Source organism: Nerophis ophidion, linkage group LG08 (genome assembly GCF_033978795.1).
Source record: "Nerophis ophidion isolate RoL-2023_Sa linkage group LG08, RoL_Noph_v1.0, whole genome shotgun sequence".
Classification (NCBI taxonomy): domain Eukaryota; kingdom Metazoa; phylum Chordata; class Actinopteri; order Syngnathiformes; family Syngnathidae; genus Nerophis; species Nerophis ophidion.
This window is the reverse complement of record NC_084618.1, coordinates 65,115,250-65,141,047: the sequence shown is the minus strand read 5'-3', so window position 1 is coordinate 65,141,047 and position 25,798 is coordinate 65,115,250. Positions and strand designations below refer to the sequence as shown.

Below are 25,798 nucleotides of genomic sequence, written 5' to 3'. Positions count from 1 at the left end.
GATGGATGGATGGATAGAAAATGGATGCATGGATGGAGTTTCATTTCTTACTATTTTCTGCTGGTGGTGCGCCTCCACATTTTTTTTATGAAAAAAAATGTGCCTTGGCTCAAAAAAGGTTGAAAACCTGTTAAACCTTGGCGAGAATGAGGACTCAGGTGCAGAAGGGAGACAATTGACACAGGCTTTATTTAACAGTTTTCTTTGAACTCTCTTAGAACAGAGTGAATAAAGCAAAGCGGCTATAGAATCTATGATAACAAAAGACAAAACGGCAAAACGCTATAAACAGAAAATCACTCCAAAGGGAGGAAAAAGGCAATAGCAAAAAACACACGAATCTGATAACAGAAAGAACAATCTATGATTAGCTAAAGAAAAGTAAACCACTCACGCAGATTAACGTGGACCCCGACTTAAACAAGTTGAAAAACTTATTCGGGTGTTACCATTTAGTGGTCAATTGTACGGAATATGTACTGTACTGTGCAATCTACTAATAAAAGTATCAATCAATCAAAGAGGAGACAAGAAACTTCAAACAGAAAGTAAGCTATAAAAAGCTGAGATAACTACAAAGTAAAGCGCTCCAAGAAGAGGGGGGAAAAAGGAAGGCAAAGCACTGAAATTAAACACGAAATTCTAGACCAAAAACTTTAGCAAACAAAATCACTCTTTCTCAGAGGAAACAAAGAAATCAATAAATAAGGCAAGGCAATACTTAGCAAACGTGATTCAAGGCTGTAGACAAGGCTGGAGGCACGTAGCAAGACGATATACTCTGGCACAAGACAAGAGGAGGACCAGACATTTATACACATGAGGGAGGGTGACAGGTGGGCACAATCAGGCAATCAGGAGAGACAGACCAGTGAAACAGGAGGAAGGGCAAGTGACCTGAAACGAGAGGGAGAGTTAATCTTTCAAAATAAAACAGGAAATGACAAGACAACATGAAACCAGACAAAACCCAGACAATACTTCACCCAGGTGTGACAAAAAACACTGCCATAAAGCAACAATTTAGATTGAGATTTGTTTTGTTGTTTCGCAACGGGACAGTAGCATCTGATGGAAATGCAATAAACCCAATAGAAAAAAAGGGACAAGTGATAGAGAATGGATGGATGGAAAAAAAATCGTATAAGATTGAATGCATACACTTGTGAGCTCAATGTGAAGCTGTATGCCATTTATAATAATGCATTAGCGTTGAAACGAGCATAAACAAGAAACATGTTTTATTCTGCACAGACACAAGTCAAACATTTGTCTTTCAAGAGGAACTGGTACTGATTTAGCACTGGCACTGAAAAAAATGTATTTAAAAAAACAAAAAAAACAAAGCCACAAACAGCATTTGCATATCTGAGTAAGTATAGCAATTGTCAAAGGAAATGTCCAATAGGTAGTTTAATTTGTTTCATTAACGGGACATTTTCATGATATTGTGGCTGCTGCTCCACAATGTGTCGCTGGACAACTCCCGTCCTGACCAACGCACACCTGATCTCACCACAGGGGGGGTCACCATGTCCTGGTCAAATCTGACAAGTGTGATTACAGTAAAGAGGCCACAGTCCTGCAATGCCAAAAGATAATTGTCAGTATTTACCAATGTTTGTGTGTTAGTAATGAGTGGAGTCTTACTGAAAGATGGAGGCTGTAAGCTCATCAACAAGACCACCTAAAAAGAACAACATTGTTGTTATTAAATTTGTATGCCCGGTATAAAGTGACCACAGACGGTTTATTGGCTCTGAACCGAGGATGTCGTTGTGGCTTGTGCAGCCCTATGAGGCACTTGTGATTTAGGGCTATATAAATAGAAATTGATTGATTGGTAAAATAATTAGATTACCCACTTGTGCCCACAAAAATAAAAAAATAAGTAAAGAAACAAATTTAATCATTCAGAATGTATCTAATTGTATTATTGTATGTATTGTATTTTGTTATGTATTTCATTTTAGGTTCTTTGAAGTGTGAAAGGTGTTTTAAAATATAGGGGATACACTTAAGACCCTTGCCAGTGCCCTCATCCAGTGTCATTTTGACTATGCCCGCACCTCACGGTACACCAGTATCCCCAAGCCACTAAAAACAAAACTGCAAACTTCCCAAAACAAGCTGGTGAGACTCCTTTCACACAGGACTCACCTAACTCAAGCCCACTTTACCAAATTAGGATGGCTTATAGTTGAGGAAAGAGTACACCAAATTGCAATATGCCTGGTATTCAAAATACTCAGAGAAACTGTCCCCAAGTACCTGTCCAACTATTTCACCAGAGTAAGTGATGCTCACAGGTACTACACGAGAGGGAGTTCCTCGGACCTCGTCCGCTGCCCCAAATTCAAGACTCTCATGGGAAAAAATGCATTCTACCGTATTTTTCGGACTCTGAGTCTTAGTTTTTTTCATAGTTTGGCCGGGGTGCGACTGATACTCAAGAGCGACTTATGTGTGAAATTATTAACACATTACCGTAAAATATCAAATAATATTATTTAGCTCATTCACGTAAGAGACTAGACGTATAAGATTTCATTGGATATAGCAATTAGGAATGACGGATTGTTTGGTAAACATATAGCATATTCTTTATATAGTTATTTGAATGACTCTTACTATGATATGTTACGTTAACATACCAGGCACCTTTTCAGTTCATACAACGTACACTTATTCAGCCTGTTGTTCACTATTCTTTATTTATTTTAAATTGCCTTTCAAATGTCTATTCTTGGTGTTGGCTTTTATCAAATAAATTTCCCCAAAAAATGCGACTTATACTCTAGTACAACATATATATATTGTTTTCCTTTTTTAGTATGCATTTTTCGGCTGGTGCAACTTATACTCCATAGCGACTTATACTCCGAAAAATGCGGTGCTATTTTGCCGCCACACAGTGGAATTCACTACCAACAGACCTTAAAATTCGAACTTCCCTTTTAAATTTTAAAACTGCCATAAAATCATGGCTCAGCTCAACCTCTACCTGATGTGAACCAAAATTGATCCCCAGCAACATTTCGAAGCATCAAGCAGGTTTATATGTGGTATATACAGTTTCTCCTGCGATGAGGTGGCGACTTGTCCAGGGTGTAAACCACCTTCCGCCCGAATGCAGCTGAGATAGACTCCAGCGACCGCCCGCGACCCCAAAAGGACAAGCGGTAGAAAATCAATCAATCAGTCAATGTTTATTTATATAGCCCTAAATCACAAATGTCTCAGAGGACTGTACAAACCACTACAACTACGACATCCTCGGAAGAACCCACATAAGGGCAAGGAAAACTCACCACCCAGTGGGCAGGGAGAATTCAAACCCAGTGGGACGCCAGTGACAATGATGACTATTAGAACTTTGGAGGGGACCTCAAATGTGGGCAACCCCACCCCTCTAGGGGACCGAAAGCAATGGATGTGGAGCGGGTCTAACATGATACTGTGAAAGTTCAATCCATAGTGGATCCAACACAGCCGCGAGAGTTGGATGGATGGACGGATATAGTTTCTCATTCTGTTTTTCACACTCTTGGAGTCAACATGTGCATTGTCATGTACATAATGTCATGTACATTGTGTATATACCCCCCCACCCCTATTTTTGTATACCGTATTTTTCGGATTATAAGTCGCTCCGGAGTATACGTCGCACCGGCCGAAAATGCATAATAAAAAAGGAAAAAAATATATATACGTTGTACTGGAGTATAAGTCGCATTTTTGGGGGAAATGTATTTGATAAAACCCAACACCAAGAATAGAAATTTGAAAGGCAATTTTAAATTAATAAAGAATAGTGAACAACAGGCTGAATAAGTGTACGTTATATGACGCATAAATAACCAACTGAGAAGGTGCCTGGTATGTTAACGTAACATATTATGGTAAGAGTCATTCAAATGACTAACATATAGAACATGCTATACGTTTACCAAACAATCTGTCACTCTTAATCGATAAATCCGATGAAATCTTCTTCCTCGATGTCGCTTCTAAACAACTCTGCCAACTCCAAAGGTATGCATCGCTTCCTCTTGTCGTTTTCTGCAGCATATTTCACTACGTCCAGCTTGTAATCTGCAGTACAGGATTTCCTTTTCGGTGCCATTTTTGTTCAGCTCTTCTCAGTTTTTAGAAGTTACCGCCAACGATGAAATGATCCTTTTTAATAGCTACTGCAGTAGCATATAGCAGCTAGCATTCTATGACCCACAATGCACTTCTGCCATGACCCCGCCAAATTCTTATTGGTTGACGTGTGTGTGACGATTGATGATATTTTCTTCGTCCCTTCCGCGAATGAGATAAATAATATTATTTGATATTTTACGGTGATGTGTTGATCATTTCACACATAAGTCGCTCCAGAGTATACAGTATATCGCACCCCTGGCCAAACTATGAAAAAAACTGCGACTTCTAGTCCGAAAAATACGGTATATTGTTTTTCAAATCACCTGACATGTATACTGTGTATATGTACATCATTTTATTGTCTCGTTATTTTTTCACATTGCCTCTTAGAGTGGTCTTGGGGCCATATTGTATATTGTGTATATTGTGTTGTTTCTGTATATTGTGTGTTTCTTCTTTTTGTAAATGCAAAGCACCTCAGGGAAGCAACCTAAATTTCGTTGGACCTGTACCTGTACATGCACAAGGACAATAAATTTCATTCATTTATCCATTTTTTTTTTTTTTACGTATTTTTGTATTTTACATGTTATAGATATTTTATTATTAAATGTATCAAATGTGATGAATATTTATGTGGACCACAATGGAAACAAGCCTTTTGGCTTTTTGTGCCGCCCATTCGCCTTTTTAAAGCATTACATGGATTCAATTCTTTAAAGAGGTCAATAAGCTTCTCAATCAATCAAACAATCAACGTTTGAATACTTAAAATTTTAACTATAAGATATAGACTTTTACAGATTTAAGAATGGATACAGTGATAGGGAAATAACCAAATATTAAACAGTTTAAAAAAGGTGGACGGTGTACCTGGCGTGCAGACGGTGTCACACAGTATGGGGCAAAGGTAGCAAGAAGAGCATTCCTGCGAGGAAGGAAGGAAACCATTATGACTACACACGGCCAAAAATGCTGCTGTTTAATGTGTGCATCAGACAGACACTTACTTGACAGCGATCGCAGTGAGACGATTCGTCGCCCTCCTCACATGGACACTTGTCGCAGAGGCTGGAACAATGCTTCACACAACACAAGGAGGCCACCGTTGTTACATAAACGTTTGATTGAATTGATTATCGACATTCCTTTACCTCGCAGATGGAGCAAACACTGCACAGAGAGCCTGAATGGAAGTGCTGTGTGTCGGTTTCGGCCGAGTCATCATCTTTGTCTATTTGGAACACAATCAGGGGGGAGCTCTTTAATTGGTTAATGGCAGCAGTACAAATGACATCTCAACTTAAGAGTGTTTTGAGATAAGAGCTGTTTCTCCGCTAATTGTTATGCTTTAATTTGTAAAGCAAAATTTGGAGTTACAGGCTTTCCTGCCATTAATTGGCATAAAACATGTCACAGAGAACCCGGTAAAATCCGTCTACTTGCCAACCCTCCCGGATTTTCCGGGTGACTCCCGAAATTCAGTGCCTCTCCCGAAAACCTCCCGGGACAAATTTTCTCCCGAAAATCTCCCGAGGACCTGAGTGACGTGTCTGAGAGCGTGTCTGCCCAATGACGTTATAACTGTAGAATGATCGAGGGCGAGTTCTTGGTTTCTTATGCGGGTTTATTGTTAGGCAGTTTCATAAACGTCCTCGCAGCGCAGTAACAACACACAACAACAGCAGTCACGTTTACGTCTACCACTCTACCGTAAGGCAGTTTGTCTGCCGTAAACAGCATGTGACACTCTTAAACAGGACAATACTGCCATCTACTGTACATGCACCACAACACCTTCAGGCAACTTCAACCCTTTACTAATCCTCCTACATTCACATCCCATTTCCCCGGATTGTAAATAACCTAATGTAAATAATCAAATGTATTTCTAATGTATATACTTGTTCTTATGCTATCTGAACTCACTATGTTGACTGCTGGCTGTACATATCCTACTAAGTCAGACCTACACTGTTTCAATGTCCATTTCTCTGTTGATGCAATTGTTGATGACTGAAGTACTGATATCAACCAAAGCTCCTCATCCTACCCCCCGGATTGTAAATAATTCAATGTATATACTATGATGATTTACTTGTGTGATGACTGTATTATGCTGATAGTATATATTTGTACCATGAAGTGATTAACGTGGACCCCAACTTAAACAAGTTGAAAAACTTATTGCGGTGTTACCATTTAGTGGTCAATTGTACGGAATATGTACTGTACTGTGAAATCTACTAATAAAAGTTTCAATCAATCATACATATGTGACAATAACATCTACTTTAGAAAGTGCAGTGCACAACTGCACACACAACAGCTGTAAATATACGCCTCCCCTCTTGACCACGCCCCCCCACCTCCCGAAATCGGAGGTCTCAAGGTTGGCAAGTATGGTCCAAACCCATCCATCCATCCATCCATTTTCTACCACTTGTCCCTTTTTTTGGGTCGCGGGAGCCTATCTCAGGTGCATTTGAGCGGATGGCAGGGTACACCCTGGACAAGTCGCCACCATCTGGTCTTATTCGCTTGGGTGTCAAACTCATTTTCATTGAGGGCCCTATCGCAGTAATTACTGCTTTCAGAGAGCTGCTTTTTTTTAAATTAATTTACATTATGCATGCGGGTAATAACCTCTGTTGTAACTTATGGGTTGTATAGTTCATGTGATGATCATTCATAATTTGAATATTTGATTTAATCGCTGATAAATTAATCTATTATTTTTTATAGTTAAAAATAGTTCAAAGGGTATTGATTTAATTTATACAAGCATTTGATATTGATTAGCCCAAACCTGGCCAAATTAAGGCCCGGGGGCCACATGCGGCCCGTTAAGCTTTTCAATGAGGCCCGCTGGACATTCCCAAATAATTTTTTTAGATCTTTAAGATGGAAAGTGAAGCTGCCATTATGATATGCAGTGATATTTTCTAATGACTGTAAGTCTTGAACTATACAAAGTATCTTAATGGTTAGAATCTGCGCTTATGGATGATATACCAGTTACTATGTTAATCTACTTCACAGCACCTCAGACGAGGCACCAAGCAGTGTGGTCAGGAAGCGTTTCCACAGGCGTGGAAGGAGCTTTTCACAACAAAGTTCTATAGCTTAATTAAATCAGATTGTAGGTTAGTTTATTCTGCGTTCATCTTTCACTGCGTGTTGCATTTTTGTTGCGTTTCACTTGATTGTAAAATATGTCGATCGAAAGGGGGTGTGACATTCATATTTTGTCAATATTCAGTGTTTTATCGTTCATAGAAAATGTAAAAGTCCATTACGTTTTTAAGGCGGTCTGTCATAAGGTTTTTAGCATTCAGTCAGACATTATTGTGAAGTTTTGTATTAGTGGTCCGAAAAATAGACATACCGGCCCCCAGACGCATTTTTTTCTCTAAATGTGGCCCCCCGAGTCAAAATAATTGCCCAGGCCTGGATTAGCCTAACAACGGGTTAACTCAGATACTGCATGTTCCACAATTCATTGTGGCAAACTGGATGTTAAAAAAAAAGACTGGGAGCAGGTGCATTGTGGTTGATGAGATCGAGCATTACGAGCCTACGGATGGATGAATGAATGAACGACAGATAACAATATAAAAGGATCGTTTTGTACCGTTTTGTATTCCTATTTTTTTCTTTTATAAAATAGAACTTTATTTACACATTTCTGACGTCCTGTCCAATACTTGATCTCAGTGAATCTACAACCTGTTATTAATCATGATTAATGAAAATGCACATGCATTTGATTATTAGATTTGTTTTTATGTATAACTTGCTTTAAAATCATAAATATAGTTGACAAGCAGATATCTAACTACTGTATTTTTCGGACTATAAGTCGCAGTTTTTTTCATAGTTATACTGAGGCGCGACCTATGTGTGAAATTATTAACACATTACCGTAAAATATCAAATAATGTTATTTAGCTTATTCACATAAGAGACTAGACGTATAAGATTTCATCGGATTTAGCAATTAGGAGTGACAGATTGTTTGGTAAACGTATAGCATGTTCTATATGTTATAGTTATTTGAATGACTCTTACATATAATAATATGTTACGTTAACATACCAGGCACCTTCTCAGTTGGTTATTTATGCGTCATATAACGTACACTTATTCAGCCTGTTGTTCACTAGTCTTTATTTATTTTAAATTGACTTTCAAATGTCTATTCTTGGTGTTGGGTTTTATCAAATAAATTTCCCTGCATTTTCGGCAGGTGCGACTTATACTCCGGAGCGACTTATACTCCGAAAAATACAGTATTTGTTTTTATCTCACCAAATAGTTTTGCAATACAGTATATAATAATATAATTGTCATGATCAGATAATATTAAAGTTCAAAATATGCATTTTTTTCTGTCAAAATTGAAAGAACGTATGCATTTATTAAACAAAAAATATTTTAATAAATATTTTATTGAAAGCCATTTTTTCCAGGCTATCGCAGGCCACATAAAATGATGTGGCGGGCCAGAACTGGTGCACGGGCCTTGAGTTTGATAACTTGTGCATTAGCTTGTCATGATTTTGTTTTCCAACAATGGGAATGAAGGAAGTGAGGGTGAAGGACAGTGCTGAGGAGAATAAGCAAATGCTATTCTTTGAATTACAGAAGAAAAAAAAATCTAAAACAAGACTGAGTGTTAACTTAATGAAGCAGTACTAGTCTGCACCAAAATGAAACAGTACTAGTCTGCACCAAAATGAAGCAAAATGAGTCCAACACCAGACAAGAATGTTAAAATGATATCCAAACGGCAGACATTTATCCATGAAAATATGGAAAAGCTGCTGCTGGTTTGTTTGAAAGGAGATACCAAGTCCACTCTCCCAGGTAAATGCTGCACATTATTATAGTACTTCATAAAACTACTCTATAGTTGTTAGTAGTATATACCATTGCATTGTTTTGTATAATATTTTTTATCTAAAAAACACAAAAAAACGTTTTAAAGGCACATTACACATTAAAATTGGTATGTTTTGGGGGGCCAAGCACCAATTAAATTGATTTGAGTTCATTTCAATGAGAGATGTTGATTTGAGATTCAAGCGTTTCGAGGTATGAGCTTTGTCACAGAACCGATTAAGCTTGTAAGTTGAGGTACTACTGAGATCGGTAGGTCGTGAGTTCAAACCCCGGCCGGGTCATAATCAAAGGTTATAAAAATGGGACTCGTTACCTCCCTGCTTGGCACTCAGCATCAATGGTTGGAATTGGGGGTTTAAACATCAAAATGATCCTAGAGCGTGGCTACCGCTGCTGCTCACTGCTCCCCTCACCTCACAGGGAGTGGAACAAAGTGATGGCTCAAATGCAGAGGGTAATTTCACCACACCTTAGTGTGTGTGTAACTTTAACTTGAATACTATAAGGCAATAACTTTATTGCCTTATAGTATTCAAGTTAAAGTACAGTATATGTATTCTGTAGTTTTGATGCTCATTGATCAAGTACTCATTCAAGATGGCAGAGTTAGAGGGGGTCAAAGGTGGACCCTCATGGTTTCACTATTGTCTAATGCTACTTTTCAGCAATAGATGTTACAGTAGGCTTAAAAACCATAATCTCATCTCCTTGGTTTTATGCCAATTTATGAAGGATCAGCCACCAATCAGTTATTGCAACTGATTGCATCCAGACAAATCTATTCATGGCTGTATTGTACTGTATCTCCCGTGAACAGCTCCGGCGGTTCTATACCAAAGGCAAGAACGGTTCATATAACGACCTCACTGGTAAGCTGACTTATTTTTGGTAATGCCGTGTGTGACAGTGTTCACTTCGCCGTTCCAAACAGATGAACAAAAGGCAGCCTTGCCCAAGGTTTGAGGACAATAATAACAATAACAATAATGTGTCATAGGGCTGTCAAAAATACAAAAAATCTAAAAGCTTGCTTCAACTAAAATCATGCAGTTATTAGTGTTTAGTGCATACAAATATACTCAAAATCATTAGAGCAATCTTGTTTTTTTTTTTTTTATATATATATACGACGCCGAGAGGGACAAGCGGTAAAAAATGGATGGATGGCACGTATATATACATATAAATCCATCCATTTTTCTACCGCTTGTAACTTTAGGGGAGCGGGGGGTGCTGGTGCCTATCTCAGCTACAATTGGGCGGAAGGCGGGGTACACCCTGGACAAGCTGCCACCTCATCGCAGGGCTACATATAAATAATGTTGTATGTAATAATTTAAGTGTTAATAATAAACTGTTTAAAATGTTCACTTTAAGTAAAGTACCAATGATTGTCACACACACACTAGGTGTGGCGAAATGATTATCTGCATTTGACCCTTCACCCTTGATTACCCCCTGGTAGGTGTGGGGAGCAGTAGCGCCGGCCACGCCCGGGAATAATTTTTGGTGATTTAACCCCCAATTCCAACCCTTGATGCTGAGTGCCAAGCAGGGAGGTAATGGGTCCCATTTTTATAGTATTTGGTATGACTAGACCGGGGTTTGAACTCATGACTTTCCGATCTCAGGGTGGACAATCAAACCCCTAGGCCACTGAGTAGGTGAGTTTAAGGTTTCACTCTTAAAGGCCTACTGAAACCCACTACTACCCACCACACAGTCTGATAGTTTATATATCAATGATGAAATCTTAACATTGCAACACATGCCAATACGGCCTTTTTAGTTTACTAAATTGCAATTTTAAATTTCCCGCAAGTTTCTTGTTGAAAACATCGCGGAATGATGACGCTTACGCGTGACGTCACGGACTGTAAGGAAATATTAGCGCTGCACCAAACACGGCTAAAAGTCGTCTCTGTTCATGGCGTAATTACACAGTATTTTGGACATCTGTGTTGCTGAATCTTTTGCAATTTGTTCATTTAATAATGGAGACCATAAAGAACAATGCTGTTGGTGGAAAGCAGTGGATTGCAGCTGTCTTTAGCACCGAGACACAGCCGGTGTTTCTTTGTTTGTTGTGAAGTATAGCGGTCAAGCAAACATGTTTTCTCTACATCAACCAGCATGTTTTTGGATGGGGAAATTGTGATATTTATCTTACCGGAGACATCAGTGGATTATTCGTCATTCTGCAGCAGCTGTTTAAAAGGCAGCTGTGAGCTTGGCTCCTCGGCTTCTCTCTGAAACACTGCGTGTTCACCTCAGCCATCCGACCTCGAGGTATGTCTTTACAATCTTTAAAATCTCATTAAAATATAATTAAAACAATAAGCAGATGAGGGATCTTCCAGATCCTAGTAAATGTGTCTAATTACATCTGAAACGCTCACACTGCCGCTGCTTTTTTTTTTTTCTAGTCCTTCACTATCAATATCCTAATTCACAAATCTTTCATCCTCTCTCTAATTAATGCGGAAATTGTCGCTTTCTCAGTCCGAACTGCTCTTACTGTTGGTGGCTCCCAATAAAAACAATGTGAATATGTGTGAAGCCCTGCAACTCGTGACGTCACGCACACATACTTCTGGTAAAGGCAGGGCTTTTTTATTAACGACCAAAAGTTGTGAACTTTATCGTCGATGTTCTCTACTAAATTCTTTCAGCAAAAATATGGCAATATCGCGAAAGGATCAAGTATGACACATAGAATGGACCTGCTATCCCTGTTTAAATAAGAAAATCTCATTTCAGTAGGCCTTTAAGCGTCATAGCAGTGGTTGTTAAACCACCCCTGGAAAAACCTGGCTCTCCAGCCACCATAGTGACCAACATTAAAATACAGTAACGTAGTAGGGCTAAGAATTCATTAAAATAAAGGCAGAGGCCTCATTTAGGAAGTACATTTAACATTTTTGGTCACTCTAACAATACACATAGTTTGAACAGTAACAGTGTCTTTGAAGAATACAGGAAAATAAAACACTGTACTTTAATCAAGTGATCCCTTGGCGTACCACTAAAATGGAGTCCGTGTGCCACTACCACAGTTTGAGAATCCCTGCCTAATAGTATTGCTTGTGTCTTTAATTGGCGTAAGAAGCCTCGTTAATAGCTCATTTATAAACCATGCTTCCTTTTCCCCCCAGTAAAGTGGTAACATGCGTCCTGGTGATTATGATGGATGTTATGTCGGCCATTTTGGTAAAAAGTAGTTTATAAAAAAAAGTTGTGTTAAAACAAAGACTTTTTAAGGAAAGTTAAGATGCACACAAGCATGTTCACCTTCATCATTCTCCTCTTCCTCCTCCTCAGACTCCTGCTCTTCATCCATGTCCTCACCATCCTCTTCCTCAGCCGCTAGCTCCTCCTCCTGCGTCTCTTCTTCTACCGATTCTGCTTCCTCCTCTGCCTCTCGTTCCCTTCCCTCGTCGTCGTCTTCTTCTCCTTCTTCTTCTTCGGCGTCCACATCCTCAGGAGCTTCCTCGTCATCAGTCTCCTCGTCATCGGGGGTCTCTTCCTGTACCGTCTCCTCTTCCAGATTGGGGTCCTCTTCCAGCTCTTCTTCCTCAGTGGTTTCCTCTTCCTCACTCTTTTCTTCTTCAATGTTTTCCTCTATCCCCTCATCTTCTTCTTCTTCCTCCTCCTCCACCTCCTCGTCTTCCTCTTCATGTTCATCACTTGCAGCTCTATCATCCTCCACTACCGCTTCCCCCTGCTCCTCTCCCCCAGCATCATCTCCATCTGCAAACGCCTCCTCAACTCTATCGTGGTCCCCCAAGGGGTCTTGAGCCCGCACCAGGCCACACAGTGGCGCCAGGGACGGGCAAAGCAACAGCATCAGGACTAGAACCGTCACACCCGCCATTTTGGCAGAGAGACCGGGAGAGGTTTGTGGAGTAGGAGCTGGAGGTGAGGCGGTCAGAAGAGTCTGAGCCAGCTCTGGACCAGAGGACACAGTGGAAAAACAAGTGGGTGAGCAGGTGAGTGACAGCAGCACATGTCCGGAAGAATGCTACTGGGGCTTTTAGCCTGTTGGGGAGGGGACGGGGCCTCAATGATGACACATGGTAATGAGGTCAGGTTGCAATAATGGGTTGAGAATCTTTGGGCACCTAACAATTCGGTCCGATTCCGAAATCTGGGGTGACGATTCGATAAAATGTTTTATTTTTTATTCAAACAGATTCTCGCAGTGTATTATTTGTAGGGGTGTAATGATTGATTATTATACTGATAGTGTGTGAATGTTGTCTGTCTATCCAATCGATCCAATCCACTTTATTTACAGTGGGGCAAAAAAGTATTTAGTCAGCCACCGATTGTGCAAGTTCTCCCGCTTAAAATGATGACAGAGGTCTGTAATTTTCATCATAGGTACACTTCAACTGTGAGAGACAGAATGTGAAAAAAAAAAATCCAGGAATTCACAGTGTAGGAATTTTAAAAAATGTATTTGTAAATTATGGTGGGAAATGAGTATTTTGTCAACCATTCAAAGCTCTCACTGATGGAAGGAGGTTTTGGCTCAAAATCTCACGATACATGGCCCCATTCATTCTTTCCTTAACACGGATCAATCGTCCTGTCCCCTTAGCAGAAAAACAGCCACAAAGCATGACGTTTCCACACCCATGCTTCACAGTAGGTGTGGTGTTCTTGGGATGCAAATCAGTATTCTTCTTCCTCCAAACACGACGAGTTGAGTTTATACCAAAATGGATACATGGATGATACAGCAGAGGATTGGGAGAATGTCATGTGGTCAGATGAAACCAAAATAGAACTTTTGGGTATAAACTCAACTCGTGGTGTTTGGAAGAAGAGGAATACTTATTTGCATCCGAAGAACACCACACCTACTGTGAAGCATGGGGGTGGAAATATCACGCTTTGGGGCTGTTTTTCTGCTAAGGGGACAGGACGATTGATCCGTGTTAAGGAAAGAATGAATGGTGCCATGTATCGTGAGATTTTGAGCCAAAACCTCCTTCCATCAGTGAGAGCTTTGAATGGTTGACCAAATACTTATTTTCCACCATAATTTACAAATAAATTCTTAAAAATTCCTACAATGTGAATTCCTGGATTTTTTTTTTCACATTTTGCCTCTCACAGTTGAAGTGTACCTATGATGAAAATTACAGACCTCTGTCATCATTTTAAGTGGGAGAACTTGCACAATCGGTGGCTGACTAAATACTTTTTTGCCCCACTGTATATAGCATATTTAAAAAACTAAATGTTTCCAAAGTGCTGCCCAACAATATTAAAAACAGCATTCAAGTACTACCCTGAGCTCCACCAATGACTGAATAAAAACAAAAAATAAAAATAAATGCATGTAAAAACAATATAAAAACAATATAACATAAATATGATTAAAAATGATTTTAAGGGTGAATCCAATTAAAGGGGAACATTATCACAATTTCAGAAGGGTTAAAACAAAAAAAAAATCAGTTCCCAGAGGCTTATTTTTTTTTTTTTTTTCAAAATTTTACCAATCATGCAATATCCCCAAAAATGGCTTTAAAGTGCCTGATTTTAACCATCGTTAGATCCACCCGTCTATTTTCCTGTGACGTCACAGCGTGACACCACCACAAACAAAGATGGCGGATAGCACAGAAAGGTATGGCATAGTAGCTCGGATTCAGACTCGGATTTCAGCGGCGCAAGCGATTCAACAGATTACACATGTATTGAAACAGATGGTTGGAGTGTGGAGGCAGATAGCGAAAACAAAATTGAAGAAGAAACTGAAACTATTGAGCCATATCACGACAGACAGCGGCAACGAGGAGGAATTCGGTGATCGCCTTCTAACCAACGATTGCATCTTTTGACCACTGGTGCAACTTGAATCCATCGATTGGTATCTGTTTGTTTGGCATGAAATGTGGGTGGAGGGAAAGGCTGGATGCAAATATAGCTACAAATGAGGCATAATGATGCAATATGTACATACAGCTAGCCTAAGTAGCATGTTAGCATCGATTAGCTTGCAGTCATGCCGTGCGCAAATATGTCTGATTAGCACATAAGTCAATAACATCAACAAAACTCATCTTACAGTAAATATGTGATGGGACACAAGTAGGGGATTTTTTTGTTTTGTTTTGTTTTATTGCCATGCAAGTCTTATTTTATTGCTGTGGATTTTAAATTGCATAATTTTATACTGTAGGATTTGATTATAGTTTTATTTTCATGTTTTTATATTTTAGAATTTGATTGTATTTTGAATTGCACGTTTTTACATTTTAGAAGTTGATTGTATTTTTAATTGCATGTTTTTATTCCTTGTGGACTTTGCTGGTATTTTAAGACATTGCCCCTTTTGCCCCTAACAACCAAGGTGCCCAATCCAACGGCACGGGAAATTGGACACACCTGTGGAGCATTAGGACTGCACGTAGAAAAGGAGCAGCAGGAGGAGGAAGACAACAGGAACTAGACTGTGTCAGAGTGTTTTTACAAAGCTATTAAGCTCCAAAGACCCCAAAAAGGACAAGCGGTAGAAAATGAATGGATGGATGATTAACATTAAATTATTTAAAGTGTATCGATCTCTGCTCAGCAATCGATCTGTTTTATCGATACGAGAAAAAGGAAAACATTGGATTAAAGAACGGCAAACCTTGTATGGAGTGCAACACTTTTAGATTTAAGGACATCAAACGGTGGAAGAGGGGTTAGTGCGTCTGCCTCACAATACGAAGGTCCTGCAGTCCTGGGTTCAAATCCAGGCTTGGGATCTTTCTGTGTGGAGTTTGCATGTTCTCCCCGTGAATGCGTGGGTTCCCTCCGGGTACTCCGGCTTCCTCCCACTTCCAAAGACATGCACCTGGGGATAGGTTGATTGGCAACACTAAATTGGCCCTAGTGTGTGAATGTGAGTGTGAATTTTGTCTGTCTATCTGTGTTGGCCCTGCGATGAGGTGGCGACTTGTCCAGGGTGTACCCCGCCTTCCGCCCGATTGTAGCTGAGATAGGCGCCAGCCCCCCCCGCGACCCCGAAAGGGAATAAGCGGTAGAAAATGGATGGATGGATGGACATCAAACGTTAAGTCTGTGACATCATCATGGACTTGATGCAGGAGACTCCGTGGCTTCGTGGTGAGAGTGTCCACCCTGAGATCGGTAGGTCGTGAGTTCAAACCCCGGCCGAGTCATACCGAAGACCAGGGGCGGTTCTAGGCATGGTTATATGAGGGGGCAGTCAGAAATGTGAAGGGGGCATTATGTGTACACATCATGCTCCAGCACTTTCTTTTCTGTGCTTATAGTAACGATGCTTTCTTCATTGAAATGGGTCTTTGGCTATGTGTCCAACCCCAACCTGGAGTAGTGGATTGCACTTTGTCAGGCCTCTACCTTCAGACATGTCCAACTTGGGTGTCCCACCTGAAGACTAAGCTCCTGCTGGTATAGCTCTTACAGTCACTGAGGCACGCAAACCCCCTGACCACAATAAGGTGGCAATCCCTCAGGGGGGGCAACATTAACAGCGCTGCCATATTTCCGACAGGGGAAACAGAAGCAGGCGTCTCGCACCACAGAATACTCGAGCCATGGTCGTGTGCGGTACCAGGCAGGATTGAATGATCTTAATGTTGTACCAAATGCACGCTTTGGGTAGCCACCCAGTATTGGCTGAGATGGTGCGTTGCCATTTAAGTCACTGGGTAGCTGAGCAGGCTGCTTTGGGGGAGCGCTTGTTGGGGGGATGGAGGGAGCTGGTGCAGGAGAAACAGTGCTTGCTGGTGCTAAAGGTGCAGTATTGCTAGCTGCTGTCCCTGATGTACTAGCAGTAGCATCATTGCTACTACTACATGCAGGAGCAGGACTAGACTTTTGAAACGCTCTGAAAAATGGATGCATTACAGAGCATTAACTTTCTCTTTGTGAGCTGCTGGAAGCTGGAGCAGAAAATAAGTAAGCTTGAACAACAACAGAAAAAACCTGCTGTGATTACATGAAAAAAAACAACAACAGTACAGGACTACAGCCTGGGGCGGGGCTTTACGTAGGGGTCTGTCAGACACAGGTCACTTGTCTTCAGTTTGTCACATGCAGTGGACGTGGGCACTCATCTGGGTACAAAAGGCATTCACTCCAATGTATGCGTGTTCCCAACTTGCTTTTTGTTTTTAGGTGTCTTGGTCGTATCAAATGAAACTTATAATTTGTTTATTACAAAATGTAGATTGAAACATTAAAGGTTGACTATGTAGAATTACAAGAAAAACAACAGAAAAATAATTCCAGCAGTCGATTGCCAGACCGTTGCTAAGTAAAACGGGCCGTTGCTAGGGACTCCGCTCTGAACAGAGGACGGCAGAGGAGGACTGCTAAGCAGGATATATACCTTATGTTTCATTTTTAACGTCATTAACAGCATAAGAAATGACTTGTAGCTTGTTACAGGGACAGTGGAGACTCTCTGCCTTCCAAACCACTGCTGCTCAGAGCCTCCGCTGTCACTGCTCTCGTCAAGTTGTAAAAAAAAAAAAAAAAAAAAAAGGAACTCCGTAGCACCGAAAGTCCCCGACGATAAACGTGTTTATGACAGATAAACCACACAAGTACACCCATCCTAACAAGTATATGATAAATGTAGACAACTTTTCCTTTTCTTTTACTTTCATACTGCAACAGTGATTGGATGTTTACTGAGGACGGAGGGGTGTGTGCGCCTGTGCGGGTGTGTGTCTGCTGCGCAGCCTGTGGAATGTGGAATGTTGAATACACGCACAGCGGAGGGAGGGATGAGAGGGAAGCCGACACTATATTGTGTGTGTCCCTTTTTCGGCGGATTTTTCCGCTAGTGCAGATAATTTTGTCAACTTGTAATGTAGTAATTTTGTGAGTTTATTAAAATTTGCTTTCTCAAATTTTGATTTGAGGGGGTAAGACATTTATTTAAGGGGGCTCTGCCCCCTCTTGCCCCTGCGTAGAGCCGGCCATGCCGAAGACTAAAAAAATGGGACCCATAACCTCCCTGCTTGGCAGTCAGCAACAAGGGTTGGAATTGGGGGTTAAATCACTAAAAAATTATTCCCGAGCGAGGCCATCGCTGCTGCTCACTGTTCCCCTCTCCTCCCAAGGGGTGGAACAAAGGGTGGGGTCAAATGCAGAGGGAAATTTCACCACACCTGGTGTGTGTGTGAGACTATTAGTGGTACTTTCACTTTAACCTACGGTGGCTAAGAAGGGTCATGACAAACGCAAACGCCACAAGACAATATCATAAATTACAAGACTACAGCTTTCAGCTACAGCACGGTTGCAAAGGCCACAACAAAGACAAACGACAGAACACGATACACAACCCAACTTCAAGCCACGAAAGACGCAATCGACAAAACGGAAGTGACGGCGGAGCAAGTTACGGCGCCGCACCGATTCCCACAACACAACATGACGTGGACAACAACCAACAGCCAAGGAAAAGTCATTTCATTGGAAATAAATAAACAGAAGAGATGGATGAAGGAGGCTGTGGAAATTAGTTAGCGAGGAGCCTACACCATTAACAGGGATGAGGGGGCATACATGCTCCCACACACTAGGGACTTTGTCCTTTATTGGCGACACCACGGTGAAGAACAGTATGGCCTGGTTAGGGAACTTTATTTACTTGATTCAAATGTGGGCAGAAAAGGTTTCCTCTTGTTAATTCAACCTAAAGTGTTGCTTTATTCAAAAAAATCATGGGCCTTTAATTGCTGTTTACCTGCTTGTTTGTGTCCAAAATTCATTTATACATAATTCCCTTACAAGAAATAACAGGAATATAGGAAACCTCACATGCAGTGTCCAGTACTTACAGTGTGTATATAGAAATACATACTTAAACATATACTGTGTGTGTTTATTATATGTATATGTATTGTGTTGGATGTAAATATAAACGGAATACAATTTGCAAATCATTTTCAACCCATATTCAGTTGAATATGCTACAAAGACAACATATTTGATGTTCGAACTGAAAATCTTTTTTTTTTTTTGCAAATAATCATTAACTTTAGAATTTGATGCCAGCAACGTGTGACAAAGAAGTTGGGGAATGTGGTAAAAAATACTGATAAAGTTGAGGAATGCTCATCAAACACTTATTTGGAACATCCCACAGGTGTGCAGGCTAATTAGGAACAGGTGGGTGTCATGATTGGATATAAAAACAGCTTCCATGAAATGCTAAGTAATTCACAAGCAAGGATGGGGCGAGGGTCACCAATTTGTTAGCAAATTGTCGAACAGTTTTAGAACAACATTTCTCAACGAGCTATTGCAAGGAATTTAGGGATTTTACCATCTACGGTCCGTAAAATCATCAAAAAGTTCAGAGAATGTGGAAAAATCACTGCACGTAAGCGATGATATTACGGACCTTTGATCCCTCAGGCGGTTCTGCATCAAAAGCCGACATCGTTGTGTAAAGGATATCACCACATGGACTCAGCAACACTTCATAAAACATCTGTCAGTAACTACAGTTGGTCGCTACATCTGTAAGTGCAAGTTAAAACTCTACTATGCAAAGACAAACACATTTATCAACAATATGCTGAAACGCCGCCAGCTTGGCTGGGCCGAGCTCACCCACGATGGATGGATGCAAAGTGGAAAAGTGTTCTGTGGTCTGACGAGTCCACATTTCAAATTTTTTCGGAAACAGAGGACGTGGTGTCCTCCAGAACAAAGAGGAAAATAACCATTCGGATTGTTATAGGCGCAAAGTTCAAAAGCCAGCATCTGTGATGGTATGGGGTTGTATTAGTGCCCAAGGCATAGGTAACTTACACATCTGTGAAGGCACCATTAATGCTGAAAGGTCCATACAGGTTTTGGAGCAACATATGTTGTCATCCAAGCAATGTTATCATCGACGCCCCTGCTTATTTCAGCAAGACAAGTGTTACAACAGCGTGGTTTCGTAAAAAAACGAGGCGGGTACTTTCCTGACCCGCCTGCAGTCTAGACCTGTCTCCCATCGAAAATGTGTGGTGCATTATGAAGCGTAAAATACAACAGCAGAGACCCCGGACTGTTGAACGACTGAAGCTCGACATAAAACAAGAATGGGAAAGAATTCCACTTGCAAAGCTTCAAAAATTTGTTTCCTCAGTTCCCAAATGTTTATTGAGTGTTGTTAAAAGAAAAGGTGATGTAACACAGTGGTGAACATGTCCTTTCCCAACTACTTTGGCACATGTTGCGGCCATGAAATTCTAAGTTAATTAATATTTGCAAAAAAAAAAAAAGTTTGAGTTTCAACAATAAATATCTTGTCTTTGTAGTGCATTCAATTGAATATGAGTTGAAAAGGATTTGCAAATCATTGTATTCTGTTAATATTTACATCTTAAACAATGTCCCAACTCATATGGAAACGGGGTTTGTATGTCTTATCCGCTGCACACAAAAGGGCAATCATTTCCTGTGCTTTTATTCTATTACATTGCCAATTAGTTTTGCACTGAGGAAGAGAAAAACTCAAATCAGTCAATGTAAGATGTAGTAAAAGAAAAATCCGGAAGTGGAAGTGACACCATCTAAAAAGAACCCAAATGTAGTTACAAAAAAACTATTTTAATTATACAAAACTTAGATGGTCACAAACAATAAATTACTTAATTTTTGAAAAAGAAAAAAACAGTTGACAAAAGAAATTCAATTAACAATCCCTTGTACAAGTTTTTGTAGCGCGCATATTGGAGCGGTTATTAAAGCTCCACGGCTTCAAATTTCTCACACAGGTCAACAGGCTTTACAAAACTGCTGCAACCTGGGTATTTAGTCAAATCACCACAAAATTTAGTACAGAACCTTTAAGGCTGTGATTCTCAAACTGTGGTACGTGTACCACTGGTGCTACGCGGGCTCCATCTAGTGGTACGCCAAAGAATCACTTCAATAAAAAAACCAAACACGGTGTTGCTGTTCAGAACTGTGTAATGTTACAGTGGGTGAAAGTTTTAAAAATACTTTGTGGAGAGGGGCGTAGTCTACGCGTTCCCTGCGGTCGGAGCGTGTGCAGGGCCCGGCCATGAAGCAGCAGACAGGTGAGCAGATACCTCAGCTGGAACAAGTTATCTAATCACCTGATCCCTTTATCAGCAGCGTTGGAGATCATGACCCGGGTGGCAAACGGGAGTGGCACTGCCAGACGGAAGAGCCAGTCGAAACGAAAAACTTGTGCATGAGCTGAAAAGCTACAAAGACTTTAAACATTGTGAGGGTGTGAAAACATTAAAATTAATTGTAACCACTGCGCCAGGGTGTGGTGTTTCCGTGACGCAAGAGAGGATCCGGGTCGGAGACTTCCACAGCGGCACTCAACAAAGAAGAACCCACAAAAGATGTCGGCACCAACCCCCCCTGGAGGCACTTAGACAACTGCTGGCCCAGGTCTCAGCGGCAAGTCAGCAACGGGCACATCAGCTGAAAACTTTGACGGACAGAGCAGAGGCAACGGGAGCGGGGTCGACCATGAAGCGCATGGTGGAAGGGGAGGATCCCCAGACATTCCTGGACGTCTTCGAAGTAACAGCAATAGCAAGCAGATGGCCGGAAGAAGAATGGGGTGCAAGACTGCTGCCGCTCCTGGTGGGGGAGGCACAGCGGGCGGTGTTGAGTCTCCCGGCAGCCGCCCGCAAGCAGTATGCCAACCTCCGTCATGCCATCCTGGACCGAGTCGGCAGCATCCCCGAAGACCACCGCCGAAGATTCAGGGCGATGAAGCTGGAGCCAGACGGCCGGCCTTTCATCTTCACGTACCAGCTGAGGGACGCAGCGACCCGGTGGCTCCAGCCCAACGGGCAAGACCAGAAAATGCTGGAAGCCATCATCCTGGAGCAGTTCCTGGACGCCATCCCGACCAGGACCTCAGCTTGGGTGAGGTACCACAGCCCTTCAAAGCAGCAGTGAGGCTAGCGGAGGAACTACTGGCGGTTCAGCGGGAGGCAACGCCGAGGACGGCCGCGGTACCCACCTCAGCGTTCCGCCGTCGACTTGCCCTGCGATGGGGGTGGGGGGGTTATGACGAACAGGTTCCCCATACGGGCACACAGAAAAATACACATACCCACACACACCACAAAGGGGGGGACACAGGGATATAACAAATGGGTTTCTTACATGTTGCAGGGTAGCAGCGCTGCAGACATGGGGCTTCCCTCGCAAAGGGCACCTCAACTGCCAGGGCCGGTGTGTTGGGGGTGCGGACAGCCCGGTCACGTGCGCTAGGAACGCTCCATGATTGAGGTGGGGCAGGTGATGCGGGTTGTCGGGCCTCCAGCACCCGCCCCAAATCTGGGTAGACGTACTATGTCCCGGTAAAGGTACAAGGGAGTACATACCGGGCGATGTTGCATTCGGGCTGTAAGCAGTCCCTGTTTCACCAAAACCTGGTTCGGCCCGGGGTTTTGAGGTAGGCAACACTGGTGAAAATTAGGTGTATTCATGGGGACGTCCACAAATACCCTATTGTACCAGTGGAAATTGTATATGGCAAGCAAAAGCATAAAGTTAAAGTTGACGTAAGCGCGCAACTCACGCACCCCGTAATTTTAGGGACGAATTGGCCGGGATTTAATCTATTATTGACACAATGTGTGGGGGTGCGTTCACGGACAGTAGGCGAGGGGAGTATCTGCGCCATTCTTAGCGGCGACGCGGCTGCATCCGGGAGTGGCGAGCGGGAGCCGGTGGGGGCTTCGCGGGAGGCCCCCCGGCTCCTCGGTGGCCACCTATGGAGGACTTTCCCCTCGAGCAGTCCCGTGATGAAACTATGCGCGAGGCTTGGGACCAGGTCGACTTTATTGACGGTCAGCTGGGGCGCCAGCGCGGGTATTTCCACATTTTTCAGTTATTAGGGATAGACTTTACCGAGTGGGCCGTGACACGCATACCGGGGAGAAATACACCCAGTTGTTGGTGCCAAAACGCCACCGGGAAATGATTTTCCAGGGGGCGCATGTTAAAGGCCTACTGAAACCCTCTGCTACCCACCACGCAGTCTGATAGTTTATATATCAATGATGAAATATTAACATTGCAACACATGCCAATACAGCCTTTTTAGTTTACTAAATTGCAATTTCAAATTTCCCGGTAGTTTCTTCTTGAAAACGTCGCGTAATGATGACGTGTACGCCTGACGTCACGGACTGTTAGGAAATTTGAGCGCTGCACAAACACACAGCTAAAAGTCGTCTGCTTCAACCGCATAATTACACAGTATTTTGGAGATCTGTGTTGCTGAATCTTTTGCAATTTGTTCAATTAATATCGGAGAAGTCAAAGTAGAAAGATGGAGTTGGGGAGCTTCAGCCTTTAGCCACACAAACACACAGGGAATCCTTGTTTAAAATTCCCAGAGGTGAAACTTTACTATGGATCAGAACGGTCAAGCGAACATGGATCCCGACCGAATGTCAACCAGCAGGTTTCGGTGGTAAAAAGTCGCTTCTTACCGGAGATCAGCTGAGCTTGCGCCGTCCACAAAGCTGCCGTCGACTTCCCTGAGACACTGGCGTCAAGACACCCGTGGACACACACCTCCGACTAACAGGTACTGTAAAACTCACTAAAACACTAACAACACAATAGAAAGATAAGGGATTTCCCAGAATTATCCTAGTAAATGTGTCTAAAAACATCTGAATCCGTCCCAATGCAATCACGTTTTTTTGGGGGGTTTTTTTAGTCCGTAGGTATCAATATCCTCAAAGACGAATCTTTCATCCTCGCTCAAATTAATGGGGAAATTGTCGTTTTCTCGGTCCGAACAGCTCTTTTTGTTGGAGGCTACCATTAAAAAAAATGTGATGACGTGAAGAGCCATCAACGGGTGACGTCCTCGTCTGCGACTTCCGGTAAAGGCAGGGCTTTACTGTTAGCGACCAAAAGTTGCGAACTTTATCGTGGATGTTCTCTACTAAATCCTTTCAGCAAAAATATGGCAATATCGCAAAATGATGAAGTATGACACATAGAATGGACCTGCTATCCCCGTTTAAATGAGAAAATCTCATTTCAGTAGGCCTTTAACCCAATGGCTGGACATTTAGGGTATGGCAAAACAATTAATCGGCTCATGGTCCAACTCTATTGGCCAGGCCTCCGGGCGGATGTGCGCCTGTGGCCCGTAGCCTGCCCGGACTGCCAGCTGGTGAATCCAGTGGCCACCTCACGGGCAGTGTTAAGCCCATTGCCGCTCATAGAGGTTCCATTTGAGACAATTGGTTTGGACTTCATCGGACCATTTCACCAGAGTACACGGGGATATCGCTTTGTTTTAGTCCTGGTGGATTACGCAACACGGTATCCCGAAGCAGTGCCTTTGCCCTTTATCTCCGCCAAAAGCGTTGCGCAAGCACTGTTTCAGGTCATCTCCCGAGTTGGAATCTCGGAAGAAATTCTGACTGTCCAGGGCAAGAGAGGATCAGGGTCGGAGACTTCCACATACTTGTTGCCTTGTTTTTAATGAATATTTAGCCCTACTATGCTATTGTATTTTAATGTTGGTCATTATGTTGGTACTTCAAAAGCCAAGTGTTTTCAGAGGTGGAAAAAAGTTAGAGAACCACATCTTAAGAGGACGGACCAAAAAATATGTCCGTCATCAAGCAGAAAAACTCAGTCAGAGGGGTAAAATTTCCCAGCCAAGCCCTACAGGAGCATGCAATTAAGTTGTCAAAGTGATGTAAGGAATGGATGTAAATAGAAGGGAGCTGAGATGATATATGTAACGTTTGTGTGCAATGCAGACTTGAGTAGTCAACATTCCAAAAACTGTTTAACAATATAATTGTGTCGTTTTTCTTTTATTTAAAGCAATGCAATAAGTAGCACGCTAATTTGAACAAAGTATTTGAGTGAAACAGATAACATTTTCAAGGCGTTGGTGCGGCTGACAGGTGGCCCAGCTGGCTATTTAGGGTAAAGACTCCTTCAAGAGGAATGCTCCAGTGCCACGACCTTTAGTGCAGCTGTGACGAAGCGACCCACAAGCCTGTGAAGCACCTTCACGCCTCAACACTGACAGGCCACAACATTAGGTACAGCAGCTCAGTATTAATAGTACTATGTTTCATACGGTTTCTAATAAATTGAGCATTATTGGAACTAATAAAAAGTCTAGTTTATCTTTCTTTTTTTTGGGGCTTTAAGTGTATACAATGAGACACTTGTAAATGTGCACATATTTTATTCACAGTGCAGTAAAAAGAGTAAATTGAGAATCCATCCAAAATGTAACAAATATTCAGCAATGAATGCAAACAATTAGTTGCCATGCAATGCATTTAGCCCCACCCCCCCGTGTCAAACCATTTTTCAAGTGTTACATAATGTTTATACATTATACAGTGGAAAAACATAAATATAAAACATTTGAGGAGTAAACATAAATGACCTTTTAAAAAGCATTTACTGTACATCAACACTGTGACAATGTAACAGCTGTTTTCCATTGTACTATTGAAGCCAGTCATAATATAGTCTGGCAAGAACATTATGAAAATGTACATTTGTCATGGCAACAGCCAGGGTAAAAAAAAATTAAAATAAAATAAATAAACTAAAAAAAAGTCTCTCAGCCCTCACCAAAGTTGTGTTATCAAGAGCTAGAAGACGGGAATGCATCTGTAAAAAAAAGAAAGAACAGAAAGTCCGGTTAGTGTGTTTTACAGTAAATGTGTTGGAGTTTTAGGGAGTA

The 25,798-nt window shown here is 41.8% G+C and overlaps 3 protein-coding genes across 5 annotated transcripts in view; 1 reads left to right on the top strand and 2 right to left on the bottom strand.

Annotated features, from left to right (window-relative positions):
- Positions 1–1,224: 1,224 nt before the first annotated feature.
- LOC133558191 (sarcoplasmic reticulum histidine-rich calcium-binding protein) lies at positions 1,225–13,058 on the bottom strand. Of its 2 annotated transcripts, XM_061909387.1 has the most exons (6): positions 12,349–13,056; positions 5,307–5,386; positions 5,163–5,234; positions 5,026–5,080; positions 1,651–1,687; positions 1,225–1,582 (listed from the first exon to the last, which is right to left on the bottom strand). In XM_061909387.1, the coding sequence occupies exons 1-6, from the start codon at positions 12,929–12,931 to the stop codon at positions 1,561–1,563; spliced, it is 849 nt and encodes a 282-aa protein (XP_061765371.1). In that variant the 5' UTR covers positions 12,932–13,056; the 3' UTR covers positions 1,225–1,560. The 2 variants fall into 2 exon arrangements, with proteins under 2 accessions (XP_061765371.1, XP_061765373.1); XM_061909389.1 differs by lacking the exon at positions 1,225–1,582 and having other exon boundaries at positions 1,647–1,687; positions 12,349–13,058.
- On the top strand, positions 12,355–25,670 carry LOC133558192 (zinc finger protein 446-like). The gene is made up of 2 exons (XM_061909390.1): positions 12,355–13,046; positions 21,196–25,670. The coding sequence occupies exon 2, from the start codon at positions 21,568–21,570 to the stop codon at positions 22,003–22,005; it is 438 nt and encodes a 145-aa protein (XP_061765374.1). The 5' UTR covers positions 12,355–13,046; positions 21,196–21,567; the 3' UTR covers positions 22,006–25,670.
- LOC133558188 (transient receptor potential cation channel subfamily M member 4-like) overlaps positions 25,269–25,798 on the bottom strand; it is a 37,244-nt gene continuing 36,714 nt past the window's right edge. For both annotated transcript variants that reach the window (XM_061909378.1, XM_061909380.1), the window contains one exon: positions 25,269–25,725. In XM_061909378.1, coding sequence (XP_061765362.1) covers positions 25,700–25,725 — 26 coding nt within the window. In that variant the 3' untranslated portion in view covers positions 25,269–25,699. The remainder of the gene's footprint in view (positions 25,726–25,798) is intronic.

Bases quoted from the DNA above. Each gene is read 5' to 3' on its own strand.
- LOC133558191 (XM_061909387.1), bottom strand. From the start codon at position 12,931: ATGGCGGGTGTGACGGTTCTAGTCCTGATGCTGTTGCTTTGCCCGTCC. The intron at 5,387-12,348 runs GTGAACATGCTT...TGTTCCAAATAG, and splicing joins GGAAGAGGAGAATGATGAAG to ACAAAGATGATGACTCGGCC. The intron at 5,081-5,162 runs GTAAGTGTCTGT...CCTTCCTCGCAG, and splicing joins CTCACTGCGATCGCTGTCAA to GAATGCTCTTCTTGCTACCT.
- LOC133558192 (XM_061909390.1), top strand. From the start codon at position 21,568: ATGAAGCGCATGGTGGAAGGGGAGGATCCCCAGACATTCCTGGACGTC.